The 19,488-nt window shown below is 42.8% G+C and overlaps 1 protein-coding gene across 3 annotated transcripts in view; it reads left to right on the top strand.

Moving 5' to 3' along the window:
* Positions 1-19,488, top strand: part of RPH3AL (rabphilin 3A like (without C2 domains)) — a 393,784-nt gene that overhangs the window by 203,538 nt on the left and 170,758 nt on the right. For all 3 annotated transcript variants that reach the window (XM_082245575.1, XM_082245576.1, XM_082245574.1), the window contains exons 4-5: positions 4,510-4,639; positions 9,156-9,242. In XM_082245575.1, coding sequence (XP_082101701.1) covers positions 4,510-4,639; positions 9,156-9,242 — 217 coding nt within the window. The remainder of the gene's footprint in view (positions 1-4,509; positions 4,640-9,155; positions 9,243-19,488) is intronic.

The following is a 19,488-nucleotide window of genomic DNA, read 5'->3' as shown; positions in this document are numbered from 1 at the left end:
AGCAGCAGGCCATAGTGGAGTTTCAGCTGCAGCACGCACGCATGAGTCGCTCTGCGGAACAGCACCACTTCACCACCAATAACTGGGCCTCCATGCGAGACCTGTGTACCTTGTTGCGCTGTTTTGAGTACTCCACCAACATGGCCAGTGCCGATGACTCCGTTGTCAGCTTAACTATCCCACTTCTATGCCTCCTTCAAAAAACGATTCGGGCGATGATGGAAGAGGATGTGGCACAGGATGAGGAGGAGGAGGAGGATGAAGAGGTAACATTTCCAAGGCTTTCAGGGCAGTCATTCGCAAGTGGCTCCGAGGGTGGGTTCCTGCACACACAAGCGCCAGGTACACAATTGTCCACCAGGGGCACAGTTCTGGAGGATGAGGAGGATGAGGAGGAGGAGATGGAGGAGGAGATGGAACCATGTTCACAGCAGAGTGGCACCCAGGCCAGCTCATGGCCATCACTGGTGCATGGCTGGGGGGATACAGAGGACAGAGACGATACACCTCCCACAGAGGACAGCCTTTCGTTGCCTCTGGGCAGCCTGGCACACATGAGCGATTACATGTTGCAGTGTCTCCACAACGACCGCCGAGTTGCCCACATTCTAACTTGTGCTGATTACTGAGTGGCCACGCTGCTGGATCCCCATTACAAGGACAACGTACCGTCCTTAATTCACTCACTGGAGCGTGATCGCAAGATGCGCAAGTACAAGCGCACGCTGGTAGACGCAATGCTGCTGGCATTCCCACCTGACAGTGGGGCCACAGTGGAAGCACAAGGCCAAGGCAGAGGAGGAGGAGGAAGAGGTCACCAACGCAACCAGGGCACCGCCAGCACCTCAGAAGGCAGGGTTAGCATGGCCGAAATGTGGAAAAGCTTTGTCAGCACGCCACAACAAACAGCAGCACCAGCAGCTCATATGGAACTTCTTAGCAGGAGGCAGCATTTCACCAACATGGTGGAGCAGTATGTGTGCACACGCCTACATGTAGTGAATGACGGGTCTGCCCCCTTCAACTTCTGGGTCTCCAAATTGGGCACATGGCCTGAGCTTGCCCTTTACGCTTTGGAGGTGCTGGCGTGCCCTGCAGCCAGTGTATTATCTGAACGTGTATTTAGCATGGCTGGGGGCGTTATCACAGACAAGCGCAGCCGTCTGTCCAGAGACAATGTGGACAAGCTCACGTTCATTAAAATGAACCAGGCATGGATCCCACAGGACTTAGTTTTATTTTTCTGTTTTTTTTTGTTGTTTTAAGTTATTTCCCTATCCACATTTGTTTGCAGAGCACTTGCCATGCTCTTAAATACGTTTTGCTGCCATTTGCAGCACTCTAGCCCTTTCCATTGGTGTTTTAGAGCCATTTTAGTGCCTGAAAGTTTGAGTCCCCATTGACTTCAATGGGGTTCGGTGTCCGGGTAAAGTTCGGAAAAAGTCCAGGACACGGACCCGGACTTTTTTTTCAAGTTCGGCCGAACCCGCCGAACACTGACATCCAGGTGTCCGCTCAACTCTAGTGAGGAGTACAAAGACAAGTGTGTCTTGCCTACAGTCAAGCATGGTGGTGGGAGTGTCATGATCTGGGGCTGCATGAGTGCTGCTGGCATTGGGGAGCTACAGCTCATTGAGGGAACCATGAATGCCAACATGTATTGTGACATACTGAAGCAGAGCATGATCCCCCCCCCCCCCTTTCAGAGACTGGGCCGCAGGGCTGTAGTCCAACATGATAATGACCCCAAACACAACTCCACGACAACCACTGCCATGCTAAAGAAGCTGAGGGTAAAGGTAAAGGACTGGCCAAACATGTCTCCAGATCTAAACCCTATTGAGCATCTGTGGGGCATCCTCAAACGTAAGGAGGGGGGGCGCAAGATCTTTAACATCCACCAGCTCCGTGATGTCATCATGGAGTGGAAGAGGACTCCAGTGGCAGCCTGTGAAGCTCTGGGGAACTTCATGCCCAAGAGGATTAAGGCAGTGCGGGAAAATAATGGCGGCCACACAAAATATTGACACTTTGGGCCCAATTTGGACATTTTAAATTAGGGGTGTACTCACTTTTGTTACCAGCAGTTTAGACATTAATGGCTGTGTGTTGTTATTTTGAGGGTACAGCAAATTGGTATACAAGCTGTACATTCATTACTTTACATTGTAGCAAAGTGTCATTTCTTCAGTGTTATCACATGAAAACATATAATAAAATATTTTAAAAAAAGTGTGAGGGGTGTACTCACTTTTGTGAGATACTGTGTATATATATATATATATATATATATACACACACACACGCAAACACTACTAGGACGCCTGCCTCTACACGCACAAGAAACAAGAACTTTAGCCTGGGTTTACACTATTGCGAACACAGAAATTTCATGTGATTCACCCTGCATTGCTGTGCAGATTACATGTGATGTCTGTGCGATTTGAACTCAGCCATACAGTTTGTATAGCTGAATTTGCATTGCATTTGCATGAAAATGCCGCATGAACTTTTTTTTTTTCCACACTGGAATCCGATCGCATGGGTGTTCACACCCATGTGATCCAATTCCTGTCCAAATTCACAGTTCGCACTTCGATCTGCAAACCGATCTGGGGGTGTCATTAACTTTGTGTTGACACCTGTAACGGTTCGCAGAGGGCAGTGTGAGGTGCCTGCAAGGGAGATGCGATGGGAAAACCTGCACTAGAATAATGGTGTGAATTCAGGCTTAATGGCATCCCAGTCTCAGTCCGTAGGGTTCAATATTGAGTTGGCCCACCCTTTGCAGCTCTAACTGCTTCAACTCTTCTGGGAAGGATGTCCACAAGATTTAGGAGTGTGTCTATGGGAATGTTTGACCATTCTTCCAGAAGTGCATTTGTAAGGCCATACACTGATGTTTTAAGAGCAGGCCTGGCTCACAGTCTCCACTCTAATTCATCCCGAAGGTGTTCCATTCAGGACTCTGTGCAGGCCAGTGAAGTTCCTCCACCCCCAAACCCGCTCATCCATGTCTTTATGGACCTTGCCTTGTGCACTGGTGTGCAGTCATGTTGGAACAGGAAGAGGCCATCCCCAAACTGTTCCCACAAAGTTGGGAGCATGAAATTGTCCAAAAGGTCTTGGTATGCTGACGCCTTAGGAATTCCCTTCATTGGAACTAAGGGGCCAAGCCCAACCCCTGAAAAACAACCACACCTCATAATCCCCCCCCCCCCCCCCTCCACCAAATGATTTGGACCAGTGCACAAAGCAAGGTCCATAAAGACATGGATAAGCAAGTTTGGTGTGGAGGAACTTGACTGGCCTGCACCAGAACACCAGTGAGATAAATGAGAGCAGAGACTGAGAGCCAGGCCTTCTGATCCACATCAGTGCCTGACCTCACAAATGCGCTTCTGGAAGAATGGTCAAACATTCCCATTGACACACTCCTAAACCCTGTGGACAGCCTTCCCAGAAGAGTTGAAGCTGTTTTAGCTGCAAAGGGTGGGCCAACTCAATATTGAACCCTGCAAAGGGTGGGCCAACTCATTATTGAACTCTACAAAGGGTGGGTCAACTCAATATTGAACCCTACGGATTAGGACTAGGATGCCATTAAAGTTCTTGTGCATGTAAAGGTAGGTGTCCCAATACTTTTGATGTGCGTTATGTGCGTTATGTGTGTGTGTGTGTGTATATATGTATGTGTATATATATATATATATATATATATATATATATATACAGTATAAAGCGTTAGAAACCTCAAGTTTTTATTGCTTTGTGTGATCCCATGGGGGGGGGGGGGATTTCTCCTCACTTTCCATACTAATTCACAATAGAAGTGAGAGAAAATGTTCCTAAGGTGGCACAGCAAAGTTTGGTATTACATTGTGTCCTAACCCAAGAGATTCCCTTTCTTTCCCAGTGACTCCACAGGGAATTAGATATCTTTTCAATCTAACCAAGGTCCCCCACTGACTCCAAAACTAACAAAAAAAATGTTTGGAGTTGCAATTTAAAGAAATCACTATGATGTCAGAGAAAAACTGTACATTGTTGTGAGTACAGTGTTCTCAAATATGGAACTCCATACCTGTTCTAATGTAGGCATCTCTGTATTTATAAATGTTTGAAAAAAATAGCCATGCTAGTTATTCCCATACAATAATAAAATAGGTTACATTTTTTAGGATTCAATAATTCCCCCTTATTGGATTAGCCTAACTTGTTTAATTGCTTAGGCAAAATCTTTAAAAAAGTATTTTGCTGGGTTTCTGATCTTCGTAAAATATTTGATGACATTGCTTACATTTCTGTTCAGTTATTTTGTGCATATTTTATGTGCTGATGTACAGATGGCATTCTTCAAAATCTGGGTATACTATTCTTTAGTAAACCACTCCAGCTCTCAGCAGCAGTGGAAGCAAGTTAAGATTGCATTTATCAGCATTACGTGTAGGAAGATATCAGCATCCATCAAATCCATTATGATGATGAATTTATTCCTTTTGCTCGCAGGCGCCTTGTGGAGAGATTAGAAAATATGCGGAAAAATGTGATGGGAAATGGGATGTCACAGTGTTTACTTTGTGGAGAGCACCTTGGATTATTGGGCACAACTTCTGTCTTCTGTCAAGACTGTAAGAAGGTAATATAAAATATTTTTTCAAGACCTCTACATAAAGTGTTTATAAAGCTTAAACATTTTTTACCTTAATGCATTCTTTGCATTAAGGTAAAAAATGTTTAGGCATCAGTATCCTCCCTCACTCCCCCTTCTACTTACCTGACCATTGGCTCCCAGTGCTGTCAATCAAAGCCAGTGAATGATGAGGGAGCAGGGGGCTGGGCTGAGTCCCGTATTCTGTGTCAATAGACACAGCAGCAAGGCTCAGGAGGTACCATGCACGAGTGCCCCCATGGCAAACAGATTCCCATGGGGCCACAGGACAGAGAGGAAGAGCCAGGAGCACCAGTGGGGGACCCCAGAAGAGGAGGTTCATGGCTGCTCTGTGCAATTCCAACTATAGACATGTTTGTTGTGTTTTTTTTTTTTTTTTTTAAATGTTACCTTTACGATCACTTGGATCTTGATAGAGGAAACCATATCTGAGTTGTGAGGTGAAATCCCCTTTGCAGAAATGTGATATCAAAGTCTTTGAAAGTCCCAATGGGGTTCTTTAAGTAAAGGACTGTTGCTGTTTTGCAGTTGTCAGCTGTAGTTTTAACAGAATTAGCCTGAGGTTGCCACTGATCCTCTGTAAGCAAATCTGTGGCATCTACTGAAGTAGATGGTGGGTTAGAGTCATTAGTTACATAGGCCATGAATTTATCAACATCAGTATTGCTGTGGAGGATCTCCATATAGGTAGATTCCTAGCCCTACTCAAGGTTCCGTTTTGATATCCGTAGTAGTTTGAGATGTTTTCTCACTGACAATGCTGTGAAATCAAAATACACTTATTGGGATTTTTTTTTTTACCAAAAATATGTAGCAGAATACAAATTGACCAAATTTTCCATAGCAGAAAGTAAAATGTCACATAGCAGAAAGTAAAAAAATATTGTTTTTTTTTTTTCAGAATTGTGTATTTTTTTTTTTGTTAATAGGGCAAAAAATAAAAAATCGCACAGATGATCAAATACCACCAAAAGAAAGCTCTATTTGTGGGAAAAAAAGGACATACATCTTATTTGGGTACATTATCGCTTGATTGCACAATTGTCAGTAACGCAGTGCCGAATCGCATAAAATGGCCTGGTCATTAAGGGGGAAAACCTTCCGGTCCAGAAGTGGTTAAGTCAAAAGATACCTTGGTGTTGGTTGGCTTAAGGTCACCCTGAAATGTTCAGCCCATCAAATATCTTGTTGTCCTTTTTTTAATCAAAATCCATTTGTTCTTATTGTATGTTTTATTAGAGCGTTTGAGTTACTTGCTCGTGTTAGTTTACTCATTAGAGGGTTTATAGGTTGTTTTTGCTTGTGGTTTTTTTGTGTTTCACTACCTTCACATTCAAGCAAATCTTTTTTGTCAGACTGGCAGATTTGCTTAAAGCGTAACTCCACTTTTATGAGAAAAAAAATATTCCCCTCTGGGTGATCCCTGTACATTGCAAGGATTATAACAACCTTTGCTGCAAATTTCTACCTTTTGTTGTTCTGAAGAAATCATTGTGTGTTTGTCTGTGCCCCTGTGGGAAAATAATTCTAATGGGAGTGGTTTCATAATTATCAGTCATCTGTGGCACATGCAGAGCCTTAATGAGAAAATCTGCCGAACTTGCATCCCTTTAGATTTGTTCCAATTGGGGGTATCTCACCAATAATGAAATTTTTGTTCCAGGGGATGCCAGTAATCTGATTTGTATCTTAGAGCACAGCCAATCACACAAGCAGGAAATGATGTTTCTGGGGTATGGTCAGTATACATTCTGTGTACAGAACACCTCCAGGTAGCCATATTGCATTGCATTTTCAGAAAATTACTGCAGCTGCAGATTGAAAAGGAAAGGCAATTTTTAGTAACATTCAATTACAATATGACTTGTGTCGCAATTGTATACGCTACATTATTTTTCCTTATTTTCTATTTTTTTTCCCCCACGAAAGTGGAGTTACCCTTTAAGATTCTTACCTAGATCTCAGTATTTGGCTGTCCCAATTATTTTCGGTTTTTCGATTTAGCCTTGTGTTGGCATTTGGGTAATTTTCTTTCATCAATTAGAATCCAAGTCCTGTGTTGTATACAGCGTCCTTTTTGTGTTTCTTTGCAATGTCCAATTTCCTTGTCTGCGCTATGCCTAACTGCTTGTTTGAAGGAGCCCATATAGATCATTAGGAAATCATGGATTTCTAAAGTAGATTTAGTTGTCTTCAACTGCTGCATCACCTGTGGGTGGGAGTGCTGACAATCTTGCTTCTGCCTGAAACGAAGTTTGAGGGAGGATCATAGGAGGTGGTGATTGGACCCAGTATCTGCTTCAAATTACACCCTCCTATCCATCAGTGCTGAACGCCAATGTCTATTGATGCAAACATAGTCTATTTCATTGTTCAGGACTCCATCAGGTGACCTTCGGGTCTTCTTCTGGATGGCTTTATGTAGGAAGTGTGCATTTCCAAAGCAGAATATATTCATATTACAGAAGAGAAGTAGGGACTCCCCATTATCATTGATTTGTTTGGCTGTTCCATAGGCACCATGTATATGCTTCTAACCCTTGAGGTAGATTGCAGTTTGTGCATTAAAATAAATCGCCAATGAGGAGTATTATGTCATAAGTGGAGATGTCTTCTAAGGTTCTTTGCAACAGATCATAAAAAGCTTCTTTATCACTTTTGTCTGTATCTTCAGTAGGTGCATACAACCATTGTGTTAACCTGGAGGGCAAAAGGGTCCAATTGTCAGTTTGACAGCTTAACTGCTGATCTGTCATTGGTATTCCCACAGACCAGCAGACATGCTGGTAAATGTAGTTCCATAGCTATAACATACAAGGTTCTGCTGTTACTTGTTGACTGGAAGACATGTTCAAGACTGGAAATTCCCCTGCTGTTGATTTAAACAACGACATGTCCAGTCTCAGCTCAGCCAGGTAATCTCCATGCCAGGTAAGCTGGGCTCAATCCCTCAGGCATGGCAAGAGCATCAGCTAGTGTTTCTAGCCCCAGGATCTGCAGTGTTTCCATACGTTTCTCAGTGTCCCTGACTTTCTGAGAGTTTCCAAGACTCCTGCAGCTCTGGACCCCCTTGTTCACAGTGACTTTGCAAATGTCTTCTAGAGCCTTTCATTGTGATCAATGTAGCTGATCAGCTCACTTGTAGTGCACTGATAACTGCAAGCTGTCTGTCACGGTGGAAGATGGGACTTGTAGTTTACTCATTCACAGATCCCTGTGAATGAATGGATGCAGATTAACAAATCCCTGTGAATAAGTGAAGCATTGCACAGCAGTGCTGTATCTTGGCCTAGGCCAACAAGGCCCAGGCCTAGGGCAGCACCTTGCAGGGGGGCAGCAAAAAAGCTGATGGGGCTTCACTGATATGCTGCCCTGATGGGCACTGATATGTTGCACTAATGGGCACTAATAGACTGCACTGATGGCCCCTGATGAGGCAGGACTGATAAGCTCACTGATAAGGCAGCACTAATGGGCAATGATATGATGCACTGATAGACTGCACTGATGGGCACTAATAGATTGCACTGGTGGCCACTGATGAGGCTGCACTGATATGTTGCACTGATGAGGTTGCACTGATGGGCAGTAATGAGGCTGCACTGATGAGCACTGATAAGGCTGCACTGATGAGCACTGATGAAGCTGAACTTATGGGAACTGATGAGGCTGCACTGATGGGCACTGATAGACTGTGGTTTTTGTCTGTGGTTTACAGATGACAGGGCGGGTCATAAACAGGAAAGGGTGTGGCTTTTACAGGAAGGGGTGGGTCCTATTTAAATTAGGGGTGCCCATGTTTAGTCAGGCCTAAGGCAGCACAAAACCTAAATACACCACTGTTGCACAGCTGTGCTGATTTTAAATGTGTTATTGGCTGTGGGGGAGAGGAACACCCACCATCTGTCATGGAGGGGAGGGTGCGCTCATGGGGTGGGGCTGGAACATGTTACATGGTACACCCTAAATACAGATGTCATGTCACATGTTAGAATTTAATCTGATTCACAGTTAACTTCAGAACAACAGAAAAAAGAATGTTCATTTACTTTAACCTGCAAGTATGATTTTGTGTTGTGGAAAGAAATAGCAGCAACATGATAAAAAAAACACATAAAAACAACTCAAGATCATTTTTGTTGTTTTAATTAAATGCCGTACAATGAGAAACTATTTTTATTACTGTTTCATCGTCATAAAAACATCCTGCAGACAGAATAGAAAAGAGAAATCTGTAAAAATTCTGTGTCGATTAATTAAAGAAAGCTGGCCATTACATGAAAGGTAGTTATAAGGAAAAGTAGCCCTACAAAGCTACACAGGAAGAGAATATTTAAATTAGGCAAGACCTTCTTTTTTATTGCAACATCTATGCATCCCACCAGTCTCCTTAAATCAAGTAAAGACCTTTAGGAAATAACTAAATCTGGAGTATAAAAATAGATAAGCTAAAAGTGCACTGATCTGTTTCTTTCTCCCACAGAAAGTCTGCACTAAATGTGGAATTGAAACTGTTGGCAGCCTGAAGCGACCCACATGGCTCTGTAAAATCTGTAGTGAGCAGAGAGAGGTAAATTGAGTCTTCTCCTTATGTTTTCTACACCATTGTTTTATCTCATAACAAACACAAAATGCTTTTTTATTAACTTTATTACAGCATGTACTTGCTGGTAAAAAAAAAAAAAAAAAAAAAAAAAAAACAAAGGTTGTAACTGGAAAATCATATTTTGTTAGCCCTGTAAAATTTGGAATTTTATTGAATTAGGACTGGAGCAGTAAAAAGAAATAGTATGCATAGATGTGCTTAAAGCATAAGTTCACTTTAAAAAAAATGTGCATTATTATTATTTATTGCAGGAGCCCTGAAAGCATTGCACCAGTGATCAACAGATCACTGATGCCAGGCAGATCTCCTGCACACTGTCCGTGTATGTGCTTACCAGTACTTCCCATACGGGTAAGCCGATACTCCCTGACAGGAAGACTCAATGAACTACCAAAGCACTCCACAGCGCAGTGGTGGTTCATTGAGAACTACAAGCCTACAGCCATTAAGGATGTCAGGGCTTGTAGTTCAATCGCACGTGGAGCTGTGTCTGAATGATGTGGCTGTGTGTGCAGAGCCCAACACGGCCACGCTGTTTTCAAATAGTGGCAGCTAGTATGGGGAACTTCTCTCCATATTGCTGCCACAGGGAAGGTGGTAAGCGGGCCGCGGCTGCTCATTCCAATCTAAAATTGGGTGGAACATGTAACATGCTTCCAAAGGTGAACTTATTCTTAAAAGCTGAGCTCTAGGCACAAAAACTTTCATTTAGATCTATTCCTCAATAGCCACATAGGATATAAATCCACTTTGCATGAACTCATTACCCTGGGAAACACTGACATTGCCGTGGAAAGGTAGCAGTGACATCATCCCTGTGCTTTTTTAAAGAAATATTGCTAGAGATGAAGTAGAAAGCACCACATCCCTTTGTTTAAAGTAGCTACAATGGATGGGGGCAAAGTGGGACTTTAACGGTGCAAAATGATGGAGAAAAATCTGAATTCTCAAAAATTGTACATTTTATTACACATAGGAGGTGAGGACAAGACAGTACATCAATATAAAATGATAAAATCAAGAAAATGCACTCGAAAATATCAACTCTACATGTTTCGCCATCTTCATAATAGCTTCTTCAGGAGTTTTCATAGACATTTCTCGAGAGTGAACATTTCTTAAAATGACCTGAACCCTTTCTTATGCCGAAGGTGGAGGCAATAAAGGTGACGCCACCCAAGTGAGCACAGAGGGGGAGGGGAACCGAGACATCCATCCTCTTAAAGTTGACCCATAGAGAGGGTGACAGCCAAGCTGATTATAATGAATGTGCAGTTGATTCACTAGGTACCCCAATGTAAAAAAGCAGGGAGGGAAAGCAAAGTTTCCTTAGTATCCCCAAATGGGAGGTATCCCCAAAATTGGCAAAAATGGGGCACATGGATTATCATGCAGTATTCAAAAGTTCACCGCCATTGTAATTGAACAAATTTTCCAATAGTACGCTCAAAATGAAAGAGACGCAAATGGTCTTGAAGCTCATATGTCGTTCCCCGGTGGTCTAGTGTGACCACCGGACCACTAGTGTGACCACCGGATTCGACACAGTTCCAGCTGTGTCCAATCACAGCAGATAGCGGGAGCAGATCACCAGCAGAGGACTCGCCCCAGACCCAGTGCATGAAATTATGTACAGGTATGTGATTTAACGTAGGAGGGCCGCTCTGCCACAGTGTAGCTGCATGGGGCGGTCCAGAAGGGGTTAAAACAGAAATTTTCCTGTGTAGTTCTTTCTTTCTGCCACTAGATGTCCTCAGTATGATAGCAAGCAATATTCAACCCACTAGTCTGAGCACAGGTCATTCTGACCTACCTTAGCCTCTTACTGAACAATGAAAGGGGAATCAGCACAGTGATTAGCTCATCTCTCTGTCAATTTGCTTTCTCTTCCTATTAGCGTGCTTCTTATCAGGCTCACCCCCATTACTAAATCACCTCTGCTAACAAATCACTAAAAAGCAATCCAAATGCCCCTCTTAAACACCTAAATCTCTGGTGATAGGACGCTTCAATCCTGAGGCTTTTTACCTCTTCTGTGTACAGGAGGTAGAGTTCTTTTCCAGGTGTCCATAATACTGCATGACTAGCACCCTTCTTGTTGGCCTACCAGCAGAAGAGGGATCTCAGCAGTGGGACCAGCTGGTGTGGGCACATCTGCAGCATTGGACTGCTGCTTCCCCGCAATCGGAAACCGTGTCTGCAAAGAATCTGGAAGATGGACTCAGAACATTCTTTCTTGCCATAAAGTCAACTAATTTCATTTGAAAGCCCTTGAAATTTCATCCAGACCTATTATTTGAATAGAATCCCAGATGTATTTTAACAGCTTTCATTATAATATACACATTTTTCCCAAATGAATACACACAATCAGTTTGAATTTCATTTATTTAAAAAAAAAAAAAAATTCTATCCTGCTCCTATGAAATTTTTCGTCACTGCAGTTGAAAATGAAGATTAATTTGACCCAACTAACTAGTAGAAAATTAAATAAAAGGTCTGAAAACGAAGATTTTCTAACAAATTCCTGCTGGTGTTTGTCCAGCTAAGATAGATATTGTATGAACTGATTACATTGTTCACTTGGGAAATGAACAAATCCTGCCAGATGACTGGACTATACAAAACTAAAAAAGAAAATATTCATATGCTAAGTATTTGCTTTCTGTGTAGAGTAAATATAGCTATGAAGAATATATAGATTTTATTGTGCCAATCTGATTGGCATCAAATATATATCCAGAATTTTTTCTAAAATGAGCACTATGCAAAGTATCTTAGTCCATTTTCCTAATAGACAACAAAAAATAGCATATTAATTTAAAGGCAAGCATTTAGATCTAAAATGCCCCAGAGCATCATCTGAGCATGAATTAGGATGTTGAAATGAGTAGCCTGGGAAATACATTTAAATGGAGATGAGCTCTTCATATATATGGAGATGTATAACTAATGGTGTGTTCATAATGAATTAAGACTGCTTCATGGTAGAGACATTACTGATATCTAATTTTATAAGTAATGCATAGGCTGACAGTTTAGCATTATATAATTGCCAGTTTGAACTTAAGGGTTGTGAAATCTTCTAGATGAATGTGTACAATAGAGCAACATCTATTTGATGCATTGCTGGAATAATACTTGCCTTTTATAGCTGGAAGACTCTATTTTATGAGCAAGGCTCACGCTGTAATTATGTAGGGGTCAACTGCACAGCTGAGATTTTGAAGAATTTAGAGGTTTGATTCCGCTTACAATGCTGTGTAGAGTACAAGTTATTTTTCGGCTGAGCCTTTGTAATGTTAGCATTGATGCTGTTGCTTTACTTTGGGTAACATGTATCTTTTCCTCTGTTATGTTAGGCTCCTTTCACACACTATGTCCGTCAAACGGACTCCGCTTTTCTCAGCGGGGGATCGAGCTGCTGATCCCCCGCTGAGCAGAAGGATGACAGCTGTGTCTCCGCGCTGTGTGCAGAGACACAGCTGTCAGTTCCCCATGCATCTCTATGGGGGAAATCGGATGGGAACGGACCATCGGTCCGTTCTCATCCAATCCCGTCCGATCCGATCCGCTGGACGGATGAAAAATAGGGTTTCCATCCGTCCAGATTTGACGAATCGGGTCGGATGTCAGCGGACATGTCTCCGCTGCCATCCGATGCCCCATAGGAATGCGTGGGGGGACCGTTCAGATCCGCCAAAAAAATGGACAGGCGGATCTGAACGGTCCGCCTGTGTGAAAGGGGCCTAAGTCAAATTACTAGAGGTCCTTGCGCAGCAACAAGGGAGCTGCTGTCCCCTGGAGTCTTTTTGCCTACATCCCCTCAAAGGTACTGCTTCAGTCAAATAACATGGAGGTGGATTTACTAAAACTGTCTGGTTCAGATCTGCATAGAAACCAATCCGCTTCCACATTTTTTTGTCACTGCCTAATTGAACAAGCTGAAGTTAGACGCTGATTGGCTACCATACACAGCTGCACCAAATTTTGCACTCTGACCTAAAATGTACAGTATCTAACAAAAGTGAGTACACACCTCACATTTTTGTAAATATTTTATTATATCTTTTCATGTGACAACACTGAAGAAATGACACTTTGCTACAATGTAAAGTAGTGAGTGTACAGCTTGTATTACAGTGTGAATTTGCTGTCCCCTCAAAGTAACTTAACACACAGTCATTAATGTCTAAACCGCTGGCAACAAAAGTGAGTACACCCCTAAGTTAAAATGTCCGAATTGGGCCCAATTAGCCATTTTCCCTCCCCAGTGTCATGTGACTTGTTAGTGTTACAAGGTCTCAGGTCTGAATGGGGAGCAGGTGTGTTAAACTTGGTGTTAACTCTCTCACTCTCTCATAATGATCACTGGAAGTTCAACATGGCACCTCAGGGCAAAGAACTCTCTGAGGTTCTGAAAAAAACAATTGTTGCTCTACATAAAAATAGCCTATGCTATAAGAAGATTGCGCAGACCATGAAACTGAACTGCAGCATGGTGGCCAAGACCATACAGCGGTTTAACAGGACAGGGTCCATTCAGAACAGAACAGGCAGCATTGCTGCAGAGGTTGAAGGGGTGGGGGGGGGGGGGTCAACCTGTCGGTGCTTAGACTATACACCGCACACTGCATCAAAAAATTGGTCTGCATGGCTGTCGTCCCAGAAGGAAGCCTTTTCTAAGGATAATGCTCAAGAAAGCCCGCAAACAGTTTTCTGAAGACAAGCCGACCAAGGACAGAGATCACTGGAACTATGTCCTGTGGTCTGATGAGACCAAGATAAACTTATTTGGTTCAGATGGTGTCAAGCGTGTGTGGCGGCAACCAGGTGAGGAGTACAAAGACAAGTGTGTCTTGCTTATAGTCAAGCATGGTGGTGGGAGTGTCATGGTCTTGGGCTGCTTAAGTGCTGCTGGCACTGGGGAGCTACAGTTCATTGAGAGAACCATGAATGCCAACATGTACTGGGGCATACTGAAGCAGAGCATGATCCCCTCCCTTCAGAGACTGGGCCGCAGGGCGGTATTCCAACATGATAACCAACCCAAACACACCTCCAAGAGAACCACTGCCTTGCTAAATAAGCTGAGGGTAAAGGTGATGGACTGGCCAAGCATGTCTCCAGAGCTAAACCCTATTGAGCATCTGTGGGGCATGTTCAAACGGAAGGTGGAGGGGCGCAAGGTCTGTAACATCCACCAGCTCCGTGATGTCGTCATGGAGGAGTGAAAGAGGATTCCAGTGGCAACCTGGGAAGCTCTGGTGAACTCCATGCCCAAGAGGGTTAAGGCAGTGCTGGAAAATAAAGGTGGCCACACAAAATATTAACACTTTTGAGTGCAATTTGGACATTTTCACTTAAGGGTGTACTCACTTTTGTTACCAGCGGTTTAGACATTAATGGCTGTGTGTTGAGTTATTTTGAGGGGACAGCAAATTTACACTGTTATACAAGCTGTACACTTACTACTTTACATTGTAGCAAAGTGTAATTTCTTCAGTGTTGTCACGTGAAAAGATATAATAAAATATTTACAAAAATTAGAGGGGTGTACTCACTTTTGTGAGATAATGCATGTACCTGAAAGCAAGTTACATTTGCCTATCAACACAAGCCCAAAGCAATGCTCTTGCTTTATATCTATTCAATTACATAATTGATGGGTAGGAAAAGCTGGCTCAGAATAGACCACATCTGTCCAAGTATTGGATTTTTCCTTGACCTCTATATGAGTCAGAGGTATTGACAGTTGAGTTGAATAAATATAAAAACCTGCATCGGCGCTGTATACTGTAAATCTTGTATAATATATAGCCAGATTTGTTTAAGACCAGACTACTGTGGATCAGTGAAACAGTAGACCAGTGTTGCCAACCACCTGTAAATTTACAGGCAGCCCGTAAAAACAGGGCATTTTATTCCTGCCCGTAAGAGGAGAAAGCTGCCAGTAAAAAAATGGCTTCAGAGCCACGAACAGAACTGCGCATGCGTGGTGTGCGCCTCGGAGTCACTGGAACATCTCTCTCGAGGACCAGCGGGCAATCCACTGTGACTGTGCCCGCCCGGCCGTGGCCCGCCCCGAATTTTCCCGCCAGTGGCGCCACACACGATCGGACAGCAAATCAGACCTGTGCCCCCGCCCCCCAAAGCTTCCTGCCAGTGCCGCACACCACCCCCACAGCCTATAAAATAGGCAGGAGCCGAGCGGCCTGGTGCTGGAAGGAGGGACGGACGGACGCGCCGGTCGCGAGGAGAGGAGGATGCTGGAGCCTGGAGGAGTCGACTGGACTGAGGAGGACCTGGGGCTGAGCTAGCCTGGAGGAGGCCATCACTGAATGTATTTCATCAAGATGAGAAGAGAAGCCAGGAGGAGAGTAGACACATCTGAGATGCCTGTCAAAAGGCTATTATTTTTGTATTCATAAGACTTGGTTTACATATATGCAAATTGGAAGTGTTTTTCCAATTCATGTAACGTGAATCGGACCGGCTTTCAATGGAGAAGGTTCACAAATTGCACAAATAAAAATATATAAGAGGAATATGTCGTTTAGACATCCTCTCAAGAAGTGAAGTATGTTTATTGATCAGTCCACTGTACATCCTATTGGTGTGGATTGCTGTACCAAGAAACCCAATACAAAAGGAAAAATTGGGAAGAAATCCAACAAAAAAGAAGGTACTTAATGCAATCTCCTAGGTTTGACTGGTACAAAAATTCAAATTTTATTGGGACTTTTTACAATTAGTTTATCATAAATGTATTCAATGAAAAATAGCCACCTCCCCACACATATTACATAAAAATGACAACATTGCCATAGATTTAAAAGAATCACCCAGAACCCAGACTTGGATGTAACAGACAAACTGATTAGGCTAATAAGACTTATTCTTCACCAGAGGATCCTTTTAAGAGCTATAAACTCATGATAATGTAGCAAACATTGTTGAATAAACAGAGGTATCCTATGTGTGGAGACAGTGTCAAATCTGCCACCCACAACTAGCATCAAAGCAATGGACTTGGTGATCCAACTATTGAAACAAATTAATGACAATCTGGCCATCCAGCCTTGAAAGGAAAGCAATACATAGCTGGGTTTTTTAACTTAGTGCAAACTAATGAAAGGCACTGTCAGGCACATGAGTTGGTGTATGGCATGAGGGTGTCCTGTTCAGTGGTCAATGACAAATAGCAGTTTGGATCATTTTAATAGCAGCATAGACTCCCGCAAACTCCTTTTAACAAGGAAGTTATTTAAATACTTAGTGTCAGGGCTCGGAGCTGCTGAACGATAAATAAAACAATTCCGCCTGTGAGCATTCACTGCATAGGTAGGTTGATTGAGCTGGACAGTTCACACCCTTGCTCAAAATGCTACAAGCCCATACATGTTACGATGTCTCATAAATTTGAAGAGCAGCATATGCTCCAATTGGCTCCTCTTAACAAGAAGGTTACCTAGTTTCAACACATTTTATCCTTAATGTCAGGGCTCGGAACAACTGCACAATAAATTGAACCCTTTCAACTGTGTATATTTACTGCAAGTGCAGTTTGACTAGGCTAGGCAGTTCACACCCTGGCTCAAATCGCCCCAAGCCCATGCATGTTTCAATGACTCTTGAGCCAAGTGAGACGCTGGCAGAGCCCTCCAGTCTCAAAAGGGATCGGTATGAATGTGCAGTGTCAGCGTCAGTGAGAGTCCCAGTGAAATGGGTACTGGTACCTCAGGCGGAAAGCTGAATGATGTAACATCAGCTGTCACTCCGTATTTGGTATCTCCCCATGTTCAACCTGCTGCAAAGTCAATAACGGGAGCTGTTCTCTCCATTCGGTCAATGCAGGCTGCTTAACAACCACACGATGTAATCACATAGCAGAGGTACTTATCCTTTTCACAGTAGTTGATCACCAGCTGGAGTTATCTAGACATTTCCATCTCTTATAGGCCAAGATCACAACTTCAAATAACACAAAGTCTCTCATGGACAGTGGGCCAAAGAGGCCACCTGTTTGTCAGTCCAGGGCCACAAAGGTTTGGACGCTGCAGTCAATGGATTACTCTCATTTACAATACTCACAAGCTTCCTCAGGACCAGCTCATGTGCGGGGCGGCCGCAGTGTGGTAATAAAAAGGGTCCTGTGCGATTTTTGGTCCAGTTCAGATGCGATTTCAGGTAAAAATTTGCACCTGAACTAGTGAACAGAACTACATCGGACAGCCGCACTAAAACCGCGGCCACATATGTGTGAACTAAAGTAACCTAAAATTTAGCTAACAGTGCTTTAAATGAGAAATATATGAATTTACATTTAGTTGGAGAGCCTCAAATTTATACTGTGCAAAGTTTAGAGATGAACAAAAATATAATTTGTACTTTGGAAAATATTTTTTGAAAGCCTGCAAGAAATAAGTCAGATTTTCTACATGGTAAAAATAGAAACAACTTGACAGATAACCACCTTTTTGTCAAGGCTGCCAACAATTACTGTCATCTTTTCTTTATAATTATATAGCCCTGAGACAGTCACTTGTCAAATGCATGGCCAAAATGCTTGTTTCTTACTGCACAATCCGATCTCTGTGGAAAGTTTACATTTCTAATCAGAAATCATTCTACAAAATAGTTTATCTTTTTTGTGACTTTTTAATAAGATGCCAGCAGACCAAAGAAATGGGTACAAACCATAAATCCTGACAAATATCTTGAAACTGATCATCAACCTGCCTGGAGCTGTGCAGCTGTACTGCTATCTGAGAGCCGTGGAGAACGATAGAAGGTGAAAATTTGTATAAATTGTACATGACTTCACATATTTAAACTTGTAACTGCAATTTTCCAAATACTTGGCAAGCCTTTGTTAAAGGTTTCTGACTACTTAAAGTGGTTCTTTACTCTAGAAAAAAAAAATCATCAGTTACAAATACTGACTTTTGTTTTCAATAATTTTTATTGAATATTTTATAAGAAAGAACATGAAAAGTACAAAAATTGTCATTGTTAACATAGACAGATCAGTCCCAATGAACCCATCGCAGTCACAAAATAAAGCAGAGAAAAAACAAAAAAGGGGGAGAAATGAACAAGTGGCTTAAACTGCCACCATGCGCTGTCGCTTGGGAAAAGCGAAAAAACCTGTATACCGTCGAACAGGAAGCAAAGTAACATGAACCAAAAGCAAGTATTCGCGGATACAAGCAACAAATTATCACAAGCAATAGGGGCTAGAAATGTGGAAAACAATAAAAGCATAACCCCCGCAATATCAGCCTCCTATTCAACCCATCGCCCTGTCCCGGTACCAGGGCAGCTAATGAAAGCGCACCGAGGTATCATAATTGAGAGTGCTCAAGTGGGCTTTCAGGACACATGCAAAAATCAAAGAGATAGAAGTAAAGAATATCGGAAAAGATAAAAAGGGGAAGAGGAAGAAAGAAGAGAAGGAGAGAAAAGAAGGCCCCGCGCCCCGTGCCCCACGTCCCCGATACCCCCACGACGCAGCTCCCGCAAATACTGACTTTTAATAAAAGGACACTCATCCATCCAAAGATCCAGCACCATGCTCACCTGGATTGGTTCTTCACTAGCTCTCAGGTACCTGGCGCCGACATCTTTAGTGTGGGATGCCAGCTGTCACAGCTTGTGAATTGTCCCACAGCTCTCTGGGATGTGTGACATGTCCCTGAAAGCTGCTGCTAAAGTTATTATTTATTATTTCTGTAGGTGACTGTTGGCTGACCCTAGCAGCCCTTCTATTCTAGGCCACAACCTGCGTTAGCTATGCAGAAATCCAACCGTAATGGTTGCACCACAATAATGGAATGGATAAATAACATTGGCAATGGTAGGGTGAACACAAGCCAAATTGCCTCACACACACCTGAGGTCACAGACACCTGCCCTTTGTTAATGGGGATGGAGTATCTGAAAAAGAAGACCTGAAAGGCTGAGCAGTGACATATCGATTTACAGAGTAAACTCAGTATAATTATTCATTCAAAAGTTTGAAAAATGTGAAAGCTTTTTGAATATCGGTGAGCTTTTGTTATTGCAGTGTTTACTTTAAATTACATTTTAATATTACTTTCACATTTTACCTATGTTTGCATGTTTCTGTTACTATTAAACATACATTTTGTAGATTAATCACTACAGGGGGCTCTTATTGGTGCAACACAACTGCCTAGTTGTCTTT

Source organism: Pelophylax lessonae (assembly GCF_965119305.1).
Source record: "Pelophylax lessonae genome assembly, chromosome: 2".
Taxonomy (NCBI): Eukaryota; Metazoa; Chordata; class Amphibia; order Anura; family Ranidae; genus Pelophylax; species Pelophylax lessonae.
Note: the sequence above shows the minus strand (reverse complement) of the source record. Positions and strands in the feature narration are given on the sequence as shown.